Consider the following 20,873-nt stretch of genomic DNA (forward strand, 5'->3'; position numbering starts at 1 on the left):
CAGGAAGTAGATGGTTTAACCCCGGAAGAAGGTCTTGCGCGGGAAAGTTTGTTTGTAGCACAGTAGCTAGCCTGCTTAGTAAGGTTGGCTTCTTAGCATTCAGTGCCATGGTTATCAAATGTACCGCAGAAATGGAAAGTAAATCACAGAAAATATTGTGGTGACAGCTGCAGAGAAGTACTTGGGGGTACGATATTTGACAGAAGAGTTACAGGGTGTGTTGAGAGGTGCTGTCCCGTGCTCCCAGGCCTTTGGCATGGTGTACTGTACGAGCCGATAGGCTCAAGTAGTGAAATGGGTAGTGGGTTTTTAATGAGTGTAGGTGGCAGCTGCAGAGAAGTACCTGAGTGTACGAGATTTTACTGCAGAAGAGGTAATGGGGTGGTAGTTTTTATAAAATAGTGGTATTTGGTTGTGGATTTTTTCTTTTAGGAACAGGAATAATGAGAATTTAATGTAGGTAGGAAATGACTGGCCTCACACTGAAGTACAGTAGGTGGCGGTGTATGTGCCTTTAAATTGGATGCGATCCGCCAATCCCGAAGAAGAAGAAGCTAGCCTGCTTGTACTAGTGGTCAAATAATAACAAAGATGTCGTTTTTCGTGCGCGTGTAGCTTCCGTTATGGAAACTTTAACAGCAACAGCCGTATGAGCAGTGTGTCAAATAATGGAAGAAAGCTACGCTGCTCTTCGTGTGGAAATGGAGTGTCGCCATGAACCGAACTGGAAGCCCCTGACGATGGAGATTGGCACAGGGATGGAGAAGGACACTGTGCCACCATGGAACCCTTGCCGTTCTTCTGATCGTATTCAAGTGGCAGGTGAGGTTACAAATCAAATCAAATTATTTGTCACATGCGCCGAATACAACAGGTGTAAACCTTACCGTGAAATGCTTACTTAACGTTACAAGCCCTTAACCAACAATTCCGTTTTTTTCTAAGTAAGAAAATATTTGAAAAATAAATGAATGAAAAGTAGAATAAACTAAAGTTTAAAAAAGAAATAACAGCATTAAATTACAATAACGAGGCTATATAAAGGGGGTACCGAGTCAGTGTGCAGGGGTACAGGTTAGTTGAGGTAATATGTACATGTAGGTAGGGTTAAAGTGACTATGCATAGATAATAAACAGAGTAGCAGTAGCGTAAAAGGGGGTCAATGCTCTCGATGGTGCAGCTGTATAACTTTTTGAGGATCTGAGGACCCATGCCATATCTTTTCAGTCTCCTGAGGGGGGGAATAGGCTTTGTCGTGCCCTCTTCACAACTGTCTTGGTGTGTTTGGACCATGATAGTTTGTTGGTGATGTGGACACCAAGGAACTTCAAGCTCTCGACCCGACCCGCTCCACTGCAGCCCCATCAATGTGAATGGGGGCGTGCTCGACCCTCCTTTTCCTGTAGGCCACGATCAGCTCCTTTGTCTTGCTCACGTTGAGGGAGAGGTTGTTCTTCTGGGTTCAGGGGGTGCATCGTATTGAGTATGTGTTGTATGTAGCTGCAATTTGTACACCAGATGTGTTATAACTATTTACATTACATTTGAGTCATTTAGCAGATGCTCTTATGCAGAGCAACTTACAGGAGCAATTAGGGTTAAGTGCTCAAGGGCACATGGACAGACTTTTCACCTAGTCTGCTCAGGGATTTGAATGAGAGCCCTTTCGGTTACTGGCCCAACGCTCTTAACCGCTAGGCTACCTGCCACTCTACTATGTTTCCATTGCTTGGCGTTACAGGTTAACTTATTGAAAACGCCGCCATAGATTTTAACTAACCTGGTCTTGGCAATACTAAAATGTAATTTAAAAATGGTCTGAGAAGAACAACATTGGCAGGGCAATTCAAGCAAAGCCAATATGCAGTGATAATGAATTGGGCCTATAGCCTACTGCACAAACATCATTGCTACAGTACTGTTTTTAATGGGTTAATGTTGCATACATAGGCTTATGTTTTTTAAGTCATGTTTTAAAGAAAAATCTGAGCGGAAGAGCTCGGCTTGCATTTTGACTCAGAAAGTGATCTTGACTCAGAAAAGCTTGGTGACCACTGATCTAGAGGTTAGCTCTGCCCTGGACCAGAGCTAGAAGATCCAATGTAAATCCCTTTTATAAGTACAGATCATCATTAGCTGTAACACTATGACGTCAATGTTATGGCAACTCTCTTCTAGTAAGTTTAGATATTTTGGAATATGGGCCTTCGTAGCTAGAGAACAATAGGCATATCCCAGTGATTTACAGCACCCCAATCTTAATTGGTATGTTACCCCACCAGGTTTGAGAAAGGACCTTGTTGAGGAACAGGAGGATGAAGAAGAGGCCTGCGGTGCTGATATGGAAGATGATCCCATGGACCACAATGATCCCACAGATCATGATGATTACACTCTACTGTTACCGATGTCATCGCAAGGACCATCACAGCCTGTTAAACCAAAGACATCCTCAGAAGGACCATCACAGCCTGTTAAGCCAAAGACAACATCCTCTCTGGTTAAGCTTACGGAAGATAAGGTCAGTGGATCTTGCGGTCGTATACTAGGGGCCTTATTCGTAGGTGAGGATATGTAAATTACTCTCACGCTCCATGATACGTTTCGACGACATGTATGTGCAGTTTCTTTGTACTGTCAGCGTCTGAGATTTGGAGTTACAGTGTCTGAAAAGGGTCCAGGGTGGTTAAAACCCAACATGCCTTTGATATCCTTATGTGAACCAAAACTTCTCAAATCACTTGAGATACAAATACCTAATGGACTACATGATGTCACAAATCCCTCTTCAGAAGGGGATTGTCTCTCTCTCTGATCGTTACTGTGTTTTCTAGCTCCACGTCACAGTGCTGGAGGGGACTTCTCTACCACCGCTACAAAGATGCACAACCTGCTGCAGCTACTATCATTGCCCCTATTGCACCTTTTTCAAACCTGCAAGAAGGACTAAAACCATCCAGCATATACGGTGTCATCTTGCAAGGGCCGTTTGTCATAAGGGTAAGATCTTCTGGATGTCATTTTGACACGTACTTAGCTATTCGACAATGTCATGGCCCTTTTGTAACTAGAACACCTTTCATTTGTTTTAACCGCAGGTCATGAAAATGACAAATGTATTTTCTGTCGATATTGAACCCATTTTTCGTAACAGAACCCATTTATCTGTTGGCAGGTTACACCATGATCAGGTGTACTTTTGACTGCAGGGAAGTTGGACATTTCCACTGTGCATTTTGCAAAAAGATTCTACTAAATAAAAACATATTCATTGACCACCTGAAAATGTGCGGCGGTGCGGAACCTGGTGGGACTAGCACTAACCTGGATCCCAGACCAACCGTTCTCCATGCGGAGGCCATTCTCGAAGCTCTTGCTAAGCTCAATGCAACCTCGACTTATGGACCTATGGAGCGTGCAAGGCTTAACAGCAACTTGAAAGTTGTTAGTGTGAAAATGTTGCAGCGGTGCAATGAACAAAACAAAGGCTTGAAGACAACATCACAGACGATCCAGAGTGTGCCAGGAGGGATGGAGTGCCTGGCGCCAGAGAACCATCTTGACAATGATCCAAATCCTGGTGAGATATGTCGTTACAACTGAGCATCATGCAGGCTATTGAGTCGGTTTGAGTGAAGTCAACCAGCCCCAATCACTCGTCACTTCTTCACTATGCTGTATCGAGTTAGCTAGCTAGCTGTTTTGTGTTGAACGCTCTACGTTTGTTAGCAAACTAGCTGTTGTTGAGCAATCATTTCAGAACACCTCAATCTTTATTAGTGTTTTTTTTTTTTTTTTAACCATACCAGGTTTGGGGAACCTTTCTGTCACGGATCAAATCCTAGAAGAAGTGGGTCTCAAACACCTTTTTACGGAAGGTGAATCTTCAGCCGAAGACGACGATAACACAGCGGCAGAGGAGGAAGGACTATCACAGCCTACTAACAATGAGGTCAGTGGGGCTTGTGGTTCAGCCATCTGGAAATGGTGCTCATTTGTTCAAATCCATTTTAGATTGTGGCATGTAGCTGGATCTACAAAACAGGCGACCTAAAATAGGGACACCTCTTGACATTAGTAGAGTTGAGTAGAGTTCAATGTCTGCGCACCTTTTTATTTTCTAGCTCCCCGTCACAGTGTTGAAGGGACAAACGATGCCACCGCTACAAAGATGTACAACCTGCTGCAGAAAGTATCATTGCCCCTTTTGCACCGCTTTCAAACCTAATAGAAAGTGCCATCTCCTGATGCATCTCGACACTCCTATTTCACGGGCTGTGTTTCACGACGGTAAATGCTACTTGCTTTGTGACATTTCAAAGAGTTCAGGCAATAGTTATTCAGAAATACATTTACATTAATACGGAACGTCCATTTTTGTAACCAAACCTATTTGTCTCTTTCCAGGTTACGTCATTATGACATGCACGTCGAACTGCAGGAAAGACGGACACAGACACCACCACTGTCCATATTGCAAGGAAACGCAACGTTCTAGACACCACCTCATTAGTCACCTGAGAACCTGCAGAAGAAGGAATCCCGGTGGTACTAACACTGGCGACGTAGATGCCGCTTCTCTCGAAGCTACCATTGCATTCGAAGGTATCACTGAGGATGACGCTACCGCTGCCCTTCAGGTCGAGGCTACCGCTTCGGTCTCAACCTATAACTTGACCCGTAACCAGCGTATTGAAATTACCCCTCAAAGCCAAACGTCTCAAAGTCCAGCCTATAGGCCTCTGACGACTGTGTGTGATCACTGTGGTTTTGTGCTCCTGAGAAAGAACTTGAAGCAGCACATGCTGAGGAAACACCCGGAGATCGCCACTCCATGGGAGGGCGTAGATCCCGTGTCTGTGGCACAACAACACGGCGCCATGAAACACGCTGAAGGGACCAGACGGAGACTGACAGCCACCTGCACCGTATGTGGGCGTACGGTGACCATGAAGAACATGAGAGCACACATGAACAGAAAACACCCCGATTCCTGGTAGATGCCTGCTTTGCAAGCAGAGGCATCAAAGCCTGGTCCCAGATCTGTTTGTGCGTTTGCCTACTCTATTGTCGTTGTCAACAAAACAGTTTGGCAATGACATAGAGTACAATGAGTGGAATGTTAGCAAAACAGGTTCTGGATTTCAGGCTATAGGCATCATGCATCAACTACTTCATTGATGAGGCACTGATGGCTGAAGTGTTTTTATTTTTATAATTATTTTTGGTACGTTTTACCCCTTTTTCTCCCCAATTGGTAGTTACAGTCTTGTCCCATCGCTGCAACTCCCGTACGGACTCGGGAGAGGCGAAGGTCGAGAGCCATGCCACCCTGCCAAGCTGCACTACTTCTTGACACACTGCTCGCTTAACCCGGAAGCCAGCTGCACCAATGTGTCGGAGGAAACGCCATACAACTGGCGACCGAAGTCAGCGTGCATGCTCCCAGCCTACCACAAGGAGTCGCTAGAGCGCAATGGGACAACGACATCCCAGCCGGCCAAACCCTCCCCTAACCCGGACGATGCTGGGCCAATTGTGCGCCGCCTCATCATTGGTCTCCCGGTCGTGGCCGGCTGCGACACAGCCTGGGATTGAACCCGGGTCTGTAGTGACGCCTCTAGCACTGCCACTCGGGAGGCCCCTGATGGCTGAATTCTATTTTTATTGTTTTATATGTTCTGTTTATAACAAATCTTATACATTCATGTTGTATATATGTTTACCATACAAATGGATAAAATTGAGTTTGGGAATCTGACCCCTCAGTTTCATTGGGTTATGGGTATGGCCTGGCTGCCAGTTCCAAGGCCTGAGTGCTAGTCTTGCAAACAAGCAAAAAAACAAACAATTGGGCAGGAAAACTATGGAGACATTTTGTTTGGAACATTTCTTGCAGTCTCTATAACTTGTTAAAGTTGACTATTGTATAAAGTATGTTGAAAAGCTGGGGAATCTTGCTCCACTCACTCCCACAGAATAATGGTTGTTAAAACCCATTATAATTAAGTTCAAGTTATATAGCTTAGTATGTTATAGCTGTAGAAACGTACATAGCAGCTCATTAGATCGATAGTTACCGGAGTGTAACTCCAGTTCTATGAGTGGAGCGGAGCCCCATAGGGGAGCTCTGCTCCTATTGGTTTACCCCGCTGCCTAGGCAGCGAACAGCCTGAGACAAAATTATGCACACACCTGCAGCCAATAGGAGTACAGGTGTCCCTAGAAGAGGGGACGCTTCCCCTCAATCAGCCTCCCGATAAATTATCTTCAGTGAGACTAGAGGGTCGGCAGGGCCTTAAGTCCTATGGGGCTCCGCTCCACTCATAGAACTGGAGTTACACTCCGGTAACTATCGTTCTATATCGTGGAGCTCCGCCCCACGGGAGCTCTGCTCCTATTGGTTTAAGGCGGAGCGCAACGCTCCAAAATGTACTCCCTGCCGAGCCCAACACTTCCCATCGAAATGAAAAGGTCGGGCCTAGCAATGGCTGCGGCCAAGTCCCGCAGTACTGTAACACACTGTCACAATATACTGCGTCCTCGGTTCAAATCCGCCCCACCTAGTCCAATGGCATCACCAATGTCTGGTGGGCAGATAACCAGAATATGAGTCACACTAATCTGAACCAGCAGATGGATGACGTCACAATTCCGTCAATATTTTATGACCGGTCAATAGTAATGTAACAAAGTTACAAAAACTATTTCCCTCATCATTCCGCCCCAACCCAGTAATACTGGTGGGCAGATAAATAACATTCCCTCTACTGTACTGAACATGTCAGTCAGGAGTCATGTCATATATGTCTCTTAACAGGAGCGGACCTGAAAGAGACCTACCTCTTTTAGTCCTGCATTCCTTTCCCCTAGCTCAAGGCCTCCCATCAGCTACGCTGAGTACAGACCGAGCCAAAGAATTAGAAGACATATCCAAGAGATAGAAACGGATAAATGGAGACGGTGGCGACTACGACGCCGCTGCACAGATATCCTCTACCCCTGTTCCTCTGAAAAGGGCAGTAGAAGCCGCTACTCCACGAGTGGAGTGGGCTCTTATACCCTGAGGCAATTGCCACCCCGCTGTCTCAATGCCTTCGCAAAGCCAATGAGACAAACGCTGTTTCGAAAGTGGTCTACCTAGTGCAGCTGCACCGTGCCACACAAACAGCTGAGGCGATGGCCTAATCGCTGCTGTGCGCTCAACGTAACACGCCAAAGCGCGCACTGGGCACAGGCGATGGAGTCTTTCCTCTCTCCTCTCCCCATGGGGAGGAGGAGAAAAAGCCCACAGCTCCACGGTCTGTGATCTATATGAGCTCTTAATAACCTTCGGCATAAATGCCGGGTTAGGACGTAACACAGCTCTGCTCAAATCGCCATTAATGGCAAGGCAGTCGGGTCTCATCCAAAGAGCACACAAATCACTGACACGCTTTGCAGTAGTCAAAGCGAGCAACAGTGCCGTCTTCACAGACAGCATCTTGAGGGGGATTTTGATTCAATGGTTCGAACGGCGACTCACAGAGCGCTTCGAGTACCAGAGCCAAATCCCACTGAGGAACCGTGGCTCTAGGCGTCAGCCTAAGCCACCGTGTTCCTAAAAGGAAACGTTTCACCAGAGGGTGGCTGAAGACAGTGTCTCTGCCAAACCCCTCATGACAAGCCGAAATCGCCGCTGCAAAACCTTAATGGTGGCGGGCGAACGTTGCTTATCAAATAAACACTGTAGGAATGAGAAAACACTCTCAACCTGACAGCACACGGGACGGGGTCCACATTTTCTGTGACACACCACTGTGAAAATACATTCCATTTGCTGGCATAAACCCTGGAAGTGGAACTGGCACGTGAACCCTGTATGGTCCTGATTACAGAATCAGATAACCCACGGCGCTCCAGCCTGTCCCTCTCGGGAGCCAAGCCTTCAGTGGTTGGCCAATTATGGGCAATTGCCCTATCGCACCTCCCGCCTGAGTCAACGCGGTTGGTGTGGTCCGGTTGTCTGACCAGACCAACACATCGCGACCCCGAAGGGTAGACGCGAAGTGGGTCAGAACCAGTCGAACCGTTTCCAACTCCAAGAGGTTGATGTGGCGACTCGAAAGAGGCCACACACCTCCTATCGCTTGGGTCTGACATGTCCCTCCCCATCCAGTCAGAGGCATCTGTAAACACTGGGATGTAGGAGGACACTTTGCCTGTTGGGACGCCGTGCGTGAGAACGCGCGGGTCTCTCCAATAGTTCAGATCTGCACTGAGCGAGAGAGGAACCACCACCAACCGACGACGTTGACGCACTGGGTCTAGTCTTAGTTGGGCAAACCATCGCTGCATCCTGCGCATGCGCAGGAGTCCCAGCGGGACCACGAAATGGGCTGACGACATGAGACCCAAGAGTGACATGACTGACAGCGCCGTTACCATGTGATTCGGACAAAACCTTCTCAGGGCTAGCAACAGGGCTACCCTTCGAGGGTCCGAAATTCGAGCCCTCATCATTACATTACAGGAACTCGTAACGTTTAGTATTCCGTCCCTCCGTGAACGCAGCATGGGTCTGAACTGCACTGACTGAGGCGTTAGCCTGAGACAGAGCGCCGTCCCCGAATAGCGGTCGCGTCATCATGCCATTATCTGGTTGAGACTGCAGCCTGCTATGTGAGACACTCACTACAGCACTCCTAGGAGTCTGTAAAGTGAGGTCTTTATAAGGTAACACAAGGCGGCGCCTTGATACCTTTTTAACACCCGCCTCATGTGTGCGCTCAGCTACGCACCTTTGGTGGGCTGAGCTGCACTCAGAGTGGTGAGAGAGTGAGGAAGGTCGAACGCTCTCGGATGTATTATGGAAAAGGGTCTCTTTTTTGACAAAGTCAGGTGGAGCCAACTCTTTATTGCACACATCAACAAAAACATTATCCTCCGTACCCTCAACAGAAGGGTGGGGGGGAATAGCGGGCGCAGTCGAACTCGTCGCTGTGCCATCCTCCATTCTCTCCCCCACGTCCCGTCACGTGCGCCGTCTCTTCTGGTTGCCATTAGGCTGCCAGGTCGACGCTCTAATGACTTCCCTCGCCGGCGGCATCGTCGGGGCTGGCGCCGGGCACGACGCCTCGCAGTAGAGCCTACTCTACTAGAGGCGGTGGAGGTGGACTGTTTTGTAGTCGCGTGGCCTGCTCTCCCTGCCAGTGGCAGGTGTCTGGCCAGCTGCTTCCTCTCCTCGTCGAGCTTCGTGAAGCGCTCCGTCGCCTCTTTGACGGCGACTCCGAAGAGTCCGTCGCCAGAGAAGGGGGCGTTCAGAAGCGGCGCTCTGTCTGCTTCTTTCATGGTTGTCAGTGACAGCCATAGGTGTCGCTCCGCGACCACCGAAGTGGCCATGGACCTCCTCGCGCAGACAGCTGACGCCTGTGTCAGGTGAAGAATAGCTTCAGAAATCCTGGACGCCTCTTCCACCTCCTCCCTGCCGAGCTCAGTCTTACCTGTGGTTAGACGGGACAGAGAGGCCGCTAGGAGGGCAATGTTATTCGCTGCTGCTACTGCTTGGGCCCCCAACGTAAAATACTTTTCCACCAGCTGTGCTGTGAAACAGTCTTTCTGCGTCGGCAGAGTGGCCTTCTTGGAAGAGGGCCAGGGACTCAAACCCGGCACGAGATACGCAGCCAGGGCGCTCTCTAGCCTGGGGATTCCCTTAGTGAAGCCCTGTTGCCTTCCCTCCACTCTGGTAAACGGGAGGTACGCCTTGGCCGGCAAACGCGCCGCCAGAGGCGCCTCCCATGAGCCCTCGACGTATTTTGCAAGCGAGGGCATTGCTGGAGCCAAAGGCTCCGCCGCCCTCCTTGGCCGAAAATAGGGGTCGCCCTCCATCATGTCCACATCCGGTCCGGAGGGAATGGGGGGCAGCGCTATCTCTAAACGTCTAGCAGCCCAGGAAAGTCTGAGCGCAGAGAGGCTGCAGCGAAGGACAGGGCTACTGATCTCTCAGAGCCTGTGTCGTCATCGCCCAGGGAAGTACAAGACCTCTCACTCCAAAGAAAAGGGGGTCTTGAAGTTTTGGGTCAGAGGGACGGATTGTTCCATTGGAATATCCATCTCATCCCCATAATCCCTGTCTTCTCCAGAGTCGGCGCCTTCGGATGATGCCTCAGAAGCTGAGGCTAACACTGATAGCACGTCCTCTAAAGGGATATCCTCCCTAAAGAACGCCCAGCGCTGCTTCCTCTCCTTCAATGGAAGGAGGGCGAGGCTGGCGCAAATAGGAGGATCGCTGATGCCGTCCTTGATGTGCTGTGAACCCAAACACACGAAACATAAGTCGTGGGAGTCCGCAGCCGCCATGGAGGCGCAGCGGCATTGAGCTCTGAAAATAGCTTTTGGGGGTGGAAAACTTCCCGGTGTGCTCATTATCGGATGACGTCGAGAACTGGAAATCGACGGCGCTATCTTCGTCCTGAGTCTTCGTCTCTTCTTGGCTTCTTCAGTCTAGTCCAGTCGCTGAAGATAATGGGAGGCTGATTGAGGGGAAGCGTCACCTTGTATAGGGACACCTGTACTCCTATTGGCTGCAGGTGTGTGTATAATTTTGTCTCAGGCTGTTCGCTGCCTAGGCAGCGGGGTAAACCAATAGGAGCAGTGCTCCCCTATGGGGCGGAGCACCACGATATAGAACAAGAGGATGAGAATGTTTCTCACTTTGCATTGAGGTGGGCTGGCTGGCTAAGGTGTGCTGTTTGAAAAAAAAAATATTAGAGATTTGGGAAAGTTTGTTCAGTCAGTTTGTCTTGTTGATTTTGTTTGGTGGAAGAAGAAAAAAACGCCACTAATGCTGTTGTGAAATTTCGTATTAATATTTGTGGGTATCAAATAAATTCTCAACAAAAGATGAATGAAGCTGCTAGAATCAAGGGCGTATATAAGCGTGTATTTACGGTATTTCACGGCCCGCCCAACCTCGTCAGCTGTCCGGAACTAATCAGAAGATAACTTCCGGAGGAGGTGAAGAGGTGTGAAAAGGTGAAGCCACCATCTGATAACAAAGAAGATGTTCCTTGATGTAGCCTTCTCTCCTCACATCACAGTAGGATCAAATTAGATCGTTTGTTGCAGTCTACTTGGTAACCATGTCTCACGAACTCGCTTTTCGTTGTCGTGTTACCTCCATTATGGAAGCTTTGACAGCAACAGTCGTGCAAGAAATCTGTCAATTTATGGGAGAAAGCTATGCTGCTCTTCGAGTGGAAATGTTGCATGAACAAAATAAAAAAGAGACAAGGATGGAGAAGCCAACGAATTGCCTTGAGAACGTTTCTAAACCTGGTGAGATGTTGACATTTAGCTATTTAGTGTACAACACACATTTTAGCGTCTGGTTTACATCCATGGTTTAACACGCAATAACACCAGAGTGTTATACCACCACTATAACGGTGTCGGTAAAAAAATAAATGCTGTACAGTATAAAATCATTAATGCGTCTATTTTCATTATTTGTATGTTAGTTAGTCCACGAAGTTTGGGAAACTTTCCAGTCGTGGGGCAAATCCTCAATAAACAAGAGGCCAACTATCATTGGCTAGAAGACGGTGCTGTTTTTGAAGGTCTAGCATCACCGGTGCCAGAGACGGAGAGACGAGAGCCATCACAGCCCTCTGGTCAGATTCCAGACACGGTAAATTCAGCTAGGTTTGGCCACCTACTTTGTAAGGGAGGACAACCACAGAAGATGTTTGTGTTGTTGATGCAGCCCCAACATAACTGGCTGTAGTTTAGGACAATGTTAATCAATAATGACATTGTCTTTTGGAAGGTACCATGGCCAGTATGGCTCATCAAACAGGAGGATATGGCTGATGATGATCAGGAAAAGGAAGGTCAGTTGAAGCAACTATTTTCAATCACGATTTAAAGGCTTATTTCCCTTGTAGTAGATTGTGTATTTTTCATAATTCTATAAATTTATTTATATTTGTAATAATAATGTACTTTTCAAATGTTTGTTCATTCCAAAAACAACGTATAAATCCAAACAACAACTTAGACACAAACAATGACTACATCTCATCTACCCAGACCTGCATGCTCACACCCCCATCCCTACTGCCTGCATTATTGTTTGCCACTTGGCCTTAAATTGTACCAATTTGTTTTTCTCGGTCGCCCATGATATTTCACTATTTAAATAATAAATCATTAGATTTTTTTCATTGTCAATGCTGTCGGATTGATTGACTTCTATGTTTTAAGTATACGTTTTTTCAAGATGAGTGATGAGAAGAGAATTGTCTAGCCCATTGGCTATCTCACTACACCCCCATATGACATGTCTTGAAATATGCAGACAGACCGATTTAAAAGTAAGTTTACATTGTAATACTTCTGAAAGCCAACTTTCTAGCTCCGCCCACAACTTCTGGACATTATAGCATTTCCAGGAAGCATGGATTATTGAGTCATTATTCGTTTTACACTTAAGACATGACTCTGCTGTTGTGCTGTAGAATTTGTGAATTTTGTCAATTGTGTAGTAAATTCTATACATTAGTTTATACTGGATTAGCGTACATTTTCGTTAACTGTAATTTTCCATCTTGTACCAACACCAGTTATTTTTTAAATCTTGGTTCCAATAGTTTGTATTTTTTTCTAAGAGGTTGTCAGTTGGATATGCTCTCTGCATTCTATCAAACATGAAGACAAGACGCAAATTAATGTGGTCTTTTTTTAGATTTTGCACTTGTTAAGACCATGACAAAGTAAACTATCCCTTTAATGTCTCACCGTAAAGCCAACTCTGACATTCATTGTTGGTGACTTCCTTTCCAGATTACGGCGAGTGGATTCCAGAGACTCACAAGGCCAACCAGAATATCACAGGAGAAAGTGATGAGGAAGAGAGAAGTCAAGCCTCTGGGGGATCCAAAGAACTTGGACTCAAGGACTTCAAGAGAGAAGTTCAAGAGAGTCCGTTGCTGGTGTCAACTGAGGATGCTGCAGCACCCATAAAGATGAAGTATAAAACGAGCATGTTCGAACACACTGGGAAGCCACGCTTTCGCTGCGATATCTGTGGTGAGAAATTCCAGCGTCAGAGCGGCTTGACAAGGCACCAACGGCACAAACACAACACAGTGGAAACCTACAGTTGCTATGTGTGTGGGAAAGGGTTCACCTACATCAAATCCCTCAACACGCATGAGCTCACGCACTCCGACGTCTCTATCAGTTCTACTGTAACTCTTGATGAAGCCAAGGCAAGGAAAAGACATCTGACTGATGAACCCACAGACAGAAATGCAGCGAGAGATGTGAGTCGTGTAAAATGTTGCTGTTAGCTCCACCACTAGTGTGTTAGTGATAACTCTTTACAACACATTTAGCTGTTTCTACTCCACCTATTTACATAGCCTTGGCTTCTTGCCCATAACCAGTACCTTGAAGATGCATGACTGATCACACGGCTTCTATTGTTTTTATGTGATTTTTCTAGATGATCAGTGCCATCCTTCACTCAAAGCCAGGTGGAGAAAAGGTATTCCAGGAGTATTTGAAAACCAAAGGTCTTACGGATAGCACACGGAGACTGATGGTGAACATTATTGTGGCCGATATGATGGAAAATCATGGGTACGTGAATAATTCAATGTGTTAGAACTGTATGCTGACAAAAGCTGTATTACATTTAACAGTGCATGATTTTAGTCAAACTTGAAGGTATGAGTCACCCCAAAATGAAAGTCTGTTAGATGATTTTATACCTTAAAAGTAGACTACTGTCAATGTACTGTATGTCCACATCCCACACCGTTGTTTGGTAGATAATGCCATTTCTCAATCCAAAAGGAACGGAAGATTGGGGGGGGTCCCCAGAACCATCCCTCAGCTTTAGATCAAAATGTGGTGGGGCTGCAGTTTTGCTGAGAAATAAATCACTGATGGTCGCTTTTACTAGAATTGTAGTTACTTTTTATTTAATCTTACTCAAAGTAGGATCCCCCCATCAAGAGTCCGCACCAACTACGCCCTGGGGATTGTGACTTTATTCCCCTACTTGAATGATCCAGATTCAGAGCATGGCTATGTAAGTATGAACGTAGGACTGAATTCCCTCTCAGGGGAGACCAGACCTAGAGTTCCATTTTGAACTGTTTTCTTTTTGATTGATAGGAACAATATTACGATGCAGCTAGTGGGTCTGGTTACCTGACTTGGAGAATAAAGACAGTGGGACGCAACAAATCATGTAAGATCAAGAAGAGAACCAAGTCCACCTATCAAAATGGTCCAAAGGCTCAACAAAGTTCCCCTTCAGCTGTTGAGCAACTGTCAGGTGATGAATGCAGAGGTACAGCGAAGTTCCTCCTGCACTGTATTATCCCAATTCTTTGCTAAAGGGATAGTCCATCCAAAATATCCACATCTTATTTTCACTCATCTATTATCAGTTGATCGAGACATTTGGTAAATCATTGTCGGATTGTTTTTGTAATGTCCATCAGATTCTAGTTAGAGCATTTTAGCAATACTAGTGGTAATGGTAGGATTTTTTTGCTGAATTTTCCCTGAAAGTTGCATCTTTGTAATCTTTCAGATGAGCAAGTGTCCATGTCTGAGGTGTCTATCTGCTCAGTTGGGTCTGATTCGTCTGGATCAACTGTCATTCTGGAAAAAACCAAGGCAAGAAAAAGACGTCTGACTGATGAACCCACAGACAGAAATGCAGCGAGAGATGTGAGTCGTGTAAAATGTTGCTGTTAGCTCCACTACTAGTGTGTTAGTGATAACTCTTTAAAACACATTTAGCTGTTTCTACTCCACCTATTTACATAGCCTTGTCTTCTTGCCCATTACCAGTACCTTGAAGATGCATGACTGATCACACGGCTTCTATTGTTTTTATGTGGTTTTTCTAGATGATCAGTGCCATCCTTCACTCAAAGCCAGGTGGAGAAAAGGTATTCCAGGAGTATTTGAAAACCAAAGGTCTTACGGATAGCACACGGAGACTGATGGTGAACATTATTGTGGCCGATATGATGGAAAATCATGGGTACGTGAATAATTCAATGTGTTGGAACTGTGTGATGACAAAAGTTGGATTACATTTTAACAGTGCATGATTTTAGTCAAAATATATACACTACCAGTCAAATGTTTTAGAACACCTACTCATTCAAGGGTTTTTCTTCATTTTTCTACATTGTAGAATAATAGTGAAGACATCAAAACTATGAAATAAAACATGGAATCATGTAGTAACTAAAAAAAGTGTTAAATAAATCAAAATATATTTTATATTTGAGATTCTTCAAATAGCCACCCTTTGCCTTGATGACAGCTTTGCACACTCTTGGCATTCTATCAACCAGCTTCACCTGGAATGCTTTTCCAACAGTCTTGAAGGAGTTCCCACATATGCTTAGCACTTGTTGGCTGCTTTTCCTTCACTCTGCGGTCCGACTCATCCCAAACCATCTCAATTTGGTTGAGGTCGGGGGATTGTGGAGGCCAGGTCATCTGATGCAGCACTCCATCACTCTCCTTGGTAAAATAGCCCTTACACAGCCTGGAGGTGTGTTGGGTCATTGTCCTGTTGAAAAACAAATGATAGTCCCACTAAGCCCAAACCAGATGTGATGCCGTATTGCTGCAGAATGCTGTGGTAGCCATACTGGTTAAATGTGCCTTGAATTCTAAATGAATAACAGACGGTGTCACCAGCAAAGCATTCCCACATCATAACACCTCCTCCTCCATGCTTTACGGTGGGAAATACACATGCGGAGATCATCCGTTCACCCACACTGCATCTCACAAAGACACAGCGGTTGGAATAAAAATCTCAAATTTGGACTCCAGACCAAAGGACAAATTTCCACTGGTCTAATGTCCATTGCGCGTGTTTCTTGGCCCAAGCAAGTCTCTTCTTCTTATTGGTGTCCTTTAGTAGTGGTTTCTTTGCAGCAATTCGACCATGAAGGCCTGATTCACACAGTCTCCTCTGAACAGTTGATGTTGAGATGTCTGTTAATTGAATTCTGAAGCATTTATTTGGGCTGCAATTTCTGAGGCTGGTAACTACTGAACTTATCCTCTGCAGCAGAGGTAACTCTGGGTCTTCCATTCCTGTGGCGGTCCTCATGAGAGCAAGTTTCATCATAGCGCTTGATGGTTTTTGCGACTCCACTTGAAGAAACTTTAAAAGTTATTGAAATGTTCCGTATTGACTGACCTTCATGTCTTAAAGTAATGATGGACTGTCGTTTTTCTTTGCTTATTTGAGCTGTTCTTGCCATAATATGGACTAGGTCTTTCACCAAATAGGGCTATCTTCTGTATACCCCCCTACCTTGTCATAACACAACTGATTGTCTCAAATGCATTAAGAAGGAAAGAAATTCCACAAATTAACTTTTGAGAAGGCACTCCTGTTAATTGAAATGCATTCCAGGTGACTACCTCATGAAGCTGGTTGAGAGAATGCCAAGAGTGTGCAAAGCTGTCATCAAGGCAAAGGGTGACTATTTGAAGAATCTCAAATCTCAACTATATTTTGATTTGTTTAACACTTTATTGGTTACTACATGATTCATTATGTGTTATTTCATAGTTTTGATGTCTTCACTATTATTCTACAATGTAGAAAATAGTACAAATATAGATAAATCCTTGAATGAGTAGGTGTTCTAAAACTTTTGACCAGTAGTGTGTGTGTGTGTGTGTGTGTATATATATATATATTGGGGAGAAAATGGGGTAAAAGTGTGTATGTGTTTATTTATATATATATATATATATATACACACACACACACACTTTTACCCCCTTTTCTCCCCAATTTCGTGATCCAATTGGTAGTTAGTCTTGTCCCATCGCTGCAACTCCCCTACGGACTCGGGAGAGGCAAAGGTCGAGAGCCATGCGTCCTCCGAAACCTGACCCTGCCAAGCCGCACTGCTTCTTTTAACACTGCTCACTTAACCCAGAAGCCAGCCGCACCAATGTGTCGGAGGAAACACCATCCAGCTGGCGACCGAAGTCAGCTTGTAGGCGCCCGTCCCGCCACAAGGAGTCGCTAGAGCGCGATGGGATAAGGAAATCCCGGCCGGCCAAACCCTCCCCTAACCCGGACTACGCTGGGCCAATTGTGCGCCGCCTCATGGGTCTCCCGGTCATGGCCGGCTGTTGACACAGCCTGGGATCGAACCCGGGTCTGTAGCGATGCAGTGCCTTAGACCACTGTGCCACTTGGGAGGCCCGATTTCAGTCAAATTTAGAGTACCTGTCTGTTCATACTGGGGGGTTTCCCCAGCACATTCCGTCAGCTTTAGACCAAACCATGTGGCAGGGCTGGCTGCAGTTTTGCTGAGAAATGTATCAGTGATGGCTTTTACCATAATTGTTTTAATTAAATGAAATTCAAATAACTTTTATTTCCTGAGGGAACTTCATATGTACTGATGGGGGATTCATACGAGACACATTACAACATAAAACACTATATATATTTTTTATTAAGTTAATGTTTTTATAGTATTTTTATTTATTTATCTTCCTCAAAGGAGGATCCCCCCATCAAGAGTCCGCACCAACTACGCCCTGGGGATTGTGACTTTATTCCCCTCGTTGAATGATCCAGATTCAGAGCATGGCTATGTAAGTATGAACGTAGGACTGAATTCCCTCTCAGGGGATACCATGCCTAGAGTTCCAGGATATTAAATGGTGTTGATCATTTTTAACTGTTCTTTTTGATTGACAGGAAAAATATTACGATGCAGCTAGTGGGTCTGGTTACCTGACCTGGAGAATAAAGACAGTGGGACGCAACACATCATGTAAGATGAAGAAGAGAACCAAGCCCACCTATCAAAATGGTCCCAAGGCTCAGCGAAGTTGCCCTTCAGCTGTTGAGCAACTGTCGGGGGATGAATGCAGAGAGGCGATATCTGCGCTTCAGCATACAACTAATGAGTCACTGGTTAAAGAGAAGATGATGGCGACGTACCAATACAGACAGGAGATGGTTCATGATCCGGAGAAGTCCTCAACTGTCCTAGATGTCTTCCCAAGATTCCTTGACACTACAGGCTTGGTAAGACTGGATGAATAGAATTCATAATGTTTTGGTGATTTTAAAAGAAAGTGGAAAGATAATCAATCTTGTGAGAAAACAAATATTGAATGTATTTCAGATCGACCAAGATTTCACCATGCTTTTCGGAGAGGTGGTGTCTGGGACATTTTTGGCGAAGTGGCCAACTTTCTTCAAACCCAGGGTCATCGCAGACTGTAAAACCCTTCCCTCCAGCGAACCTGTGGAAGACCTCCTCTCATCTGCACAGCAGGAATCCAATGATTATGGTATTAGTGCAGAACTCAAATATATTGTCTTTGGTATTACCAATTACTTTTCTAACTTGACCATACAATGTCTGCGTGAAACTGGCATGTGAACTTTTACTGAGCATTTCTTGTTCTTGTTTTCTATTAAAACAATTAGGATGGGAGAGTGACTTGGCAGCCATTTTGTTGCTTCTGCATCTCCTACCCCCGACCTCAAAGGGCCCGAAGACCGCAAAGATCCGTACCTCTCAAGCTGCTGACCATTTGGTTAGATTTATGAAGGTTTGTTGTATGTTCTGTGATCATTGTGCCCTTCTCCTTCCCTTAGTACAGTACTTGTTAACAATATACACAGCTCCTGTTAGCCCCTCCCCTGCCGCTTTCTTTAGGACAGTTTTACATATGGTCTCAGAGGTGTAGGCAAATTCAATTACGTTCCATGTAAATTGGATAACCATCCATTTTATGAAACTCTTGAGTGCATATTTGAGTGGAAAATATAGTTAAGCTAAACCTTCATCGCTAGGTTGCTTAGATGAAGATGAAGATCACTTTATCGGTCAATTGCACACAAGGTCCAACCGGAATTTGACTTCCGCTTTTAACCCAACCCCGCCGAAAGACACATGCATATAGAGGTTTTGGAGAGGTGCGGGGGGGCTGCCACACTGGGTGCCTGGGGAGCTGCTGTTGTGGGAAGTTAAGTGCCTTGCTCATGGGCACAACGGAAGGCAATGGCATCTAGAATTTGATACCAGTAGCCCTCTGGTTGCCAGCTTACTACCTGACAGATTTTTCCCATCGGACCCAGGATTGGAACTGGCAACCCTCCGCTTGCTTGCTCACCTCTAACCGCTAGGTCAGTGTTTCCCAACTCCAGGACCCCCAACAGCACACACTTTTTTTATTTTTTTTGCATCCCTGACAAACTCACTTGATTCAGCTTAACGAGGGCTTGATGATTAGTTGACACGTTTCAGGTGTGCTTGTCCAGAGCTACAATAAAATGTGTACTGTTGGGGCTACTGGAGGACTGGAGTTGGGAAACACTGCGCTAGGCTACCTGCCTAGTGGTCATGTGGTCTGCCTTCAGGATTGTGGAACACGTTATTTACTGTTGTGTCTTGTGTTCTCTCTTCCTCAGGTGGGGACCAGTATGGCGACCTTCCTTGAGACAGTTGGCTGTGAGCAGCAGCCCTTCCTCCTCTGTGTCGGTGAAAGGAAGAACATCCTCCAGAGGTTTTACATCGTCGTTGACCAGAAGGCCATCCCATGCAAGGCCCAAACATCAGTGGCAGCTTTTGATGAGCTCTTTAAGGCCCACTATGTCTTCAGTGTGTCCTACCATGAAGCTTTGTGCAACTTCTACACATTCATCCAGACCACCGTGTACGGTATCGACGTGGGGAAGGCAAAGGAGTCGTCAAGAGTCAAGGAGATTAGAGTAAGGCTGCTTAACAAAGACCAGGGGTGTAGTGCTGCCGGAGCACAAGGGAGCGGCACTCCCACACTTCTTTCAATTTGACAATATAAGAAGCTGGTAAAAATATTTCCGGAAAATGATTTCTAAAGCTGAATCAATGTCCAGCAAGATCACATAATGATGAATTTGTATTTTACATAACAGAATTGCAGTAGGCATCTAATAATGTTACTGTTACACCAAAAAAAACAAAATTTCTAGTGAGATTTCAGGATGTTTAGCTGAAGCTGAATAGTCCCATTGTTCTAATGCGGCCAGAACTCAACAGCTTGTGCCACTAGGCAGGATATGTGCTTTGATTGAAACAAAATACAAGAAAGGCTATTAGCTTAACACCATCTGCTCTAATTCACTCACAAAACAGTAATGGCCTATTTTTAAATTAGATATGCCTAACTTGGTGTTTGAGGGTGTTACAAATACAGCTCTGGAAAAAATTAAGAGACCACTTCACATTTTTCTTAAATCAGCATCTCTACATGTATGACAGCCATTCCATTCCAGTGTCTGTTGAATTCCAACACAGGCACACCTCATTCTACTGAATTAGGTACTGATTAGGTGATCACCTGAACCAAATCTTATTTAACGAGGAAAAGTATAAAAACCACTGCTGCGGTCATCACTATCCTCTTGCAATAGGAACAGCTGGATGGCAAAAACAGTGCTAATAGGACCTCAAAAGTAATATTAAATCAGAAAATTACTATTGACCATGCCAAAAGAGTTGAAAATGAAAGTTTTGAGTGTGGAAAAGAAGGGTTCAATTCTGGCTTTACTGGCAGAGGGATACAGTGAGCATCAGGTTGCTTCCATCCTTAAAATGTCAAAGACGGCGGTTCATAAGAACAAGGTCAAGCAGCAGACATTGGGGACAACAAAGCTACAGACCGGCAGAGGGCGAAAACGACTCTCTACTGACCGGGATGACCGCCAACTAATTCAAATGTCACTCAACAACCGTAGGATGACATCAAGTGACCACAATAATAATGGCAAACGGCAGCTGGGGTGAAGTGCATGGCGAGGACTGTTCGAAACGGGCTC

The 20,873-nt window shown here is 45.5% G+C and overlaps 2 protein-coding genes across 5 annotated transcripts; both read left to right on the forward strand.

Annotated features, from left to right (window-relative positions):
• The first annotated feature begins 477 nt into the window (after positions 1-477).
• Positions 478-5,260, forward strand: LOC121558629. Its single transcript, XM_041872023.2, has 7 exons — positions 478-822; positions 2,284-2,522; positions 2,836-3,001; positions 3,177-3,581; positions 3,811-3,953; positions 4,126-4,291; positions 4,409-5,260. Exons 1-7 carry the CDS (start codon positions 669-671, stop codon positions 4,999-5,001), a joined length of 1,866 nt encoding a protein of 621 aa, XP_041727957.2. The 5' UTR covers positions 478-668; the 3' UTR covers positions 5,002-5,260.
• A 5,334-nt stretch (positions 5,261-10,594) lies between these two features.
• On the forward strand, positions 10,595-20,289 carry LOC121558618. Of its 4 annotated transcripts, none has more exons than XM_041872006.2 (14): positions 10,595-11,317; positions 11,500-11,669; positions 11,808-11,871; positions 12,824-13,305; positions 13,488-13,624; positions 13,985-14,078; positions 14,165-14,342; positions 14,589-14,728; positions 14,911-15,047; positions 17,560-17,653; positions 17,760-18,092; positions 18,193-18,361; positions 18,501-18,625; positions 19,488-20,289. In XM_041872006.2, exons 1-14 carry the CDS (start codon positions 11,122-11,124, stop codon positions 19,866-19,868), a joined length of 2,700 nt encoding a protein of 899 aa, XP_041727940.1. In that variant the 5' UTR covers positions 10,595-11,121; the 3' UTR covers positions 19,869-20,289. The 4 variants fall into 4 exon arrangements, with proteins under 4 accessions (XP_041727940.1, XP_041727942.1, XP_041727943.1 ...); XM_041872008.2 differs by having other exon boundaries at positions 17,563-17,653; XM_041872009.2 differs by having other exon boundaries at positions 14,165-14,327.
• The last annotated feature ends 584 nt before the right edge of the window (positions 20,290-20,873 follow it).

Source organism: Coregonus clupeaformis, chromosome 10, assembly GCF_020615455.1.
Source record: "Coregonus clupeaformis isolate EN_2021a chromosome 10, ASM2061545v1, whole genome shotgun sequence".
NCBI lineage: Eukaryota > Metazoa > Chordata > Actinopteri > Salmoniformes > Salmonidae > Coregonus > Coregonus clupeaformis.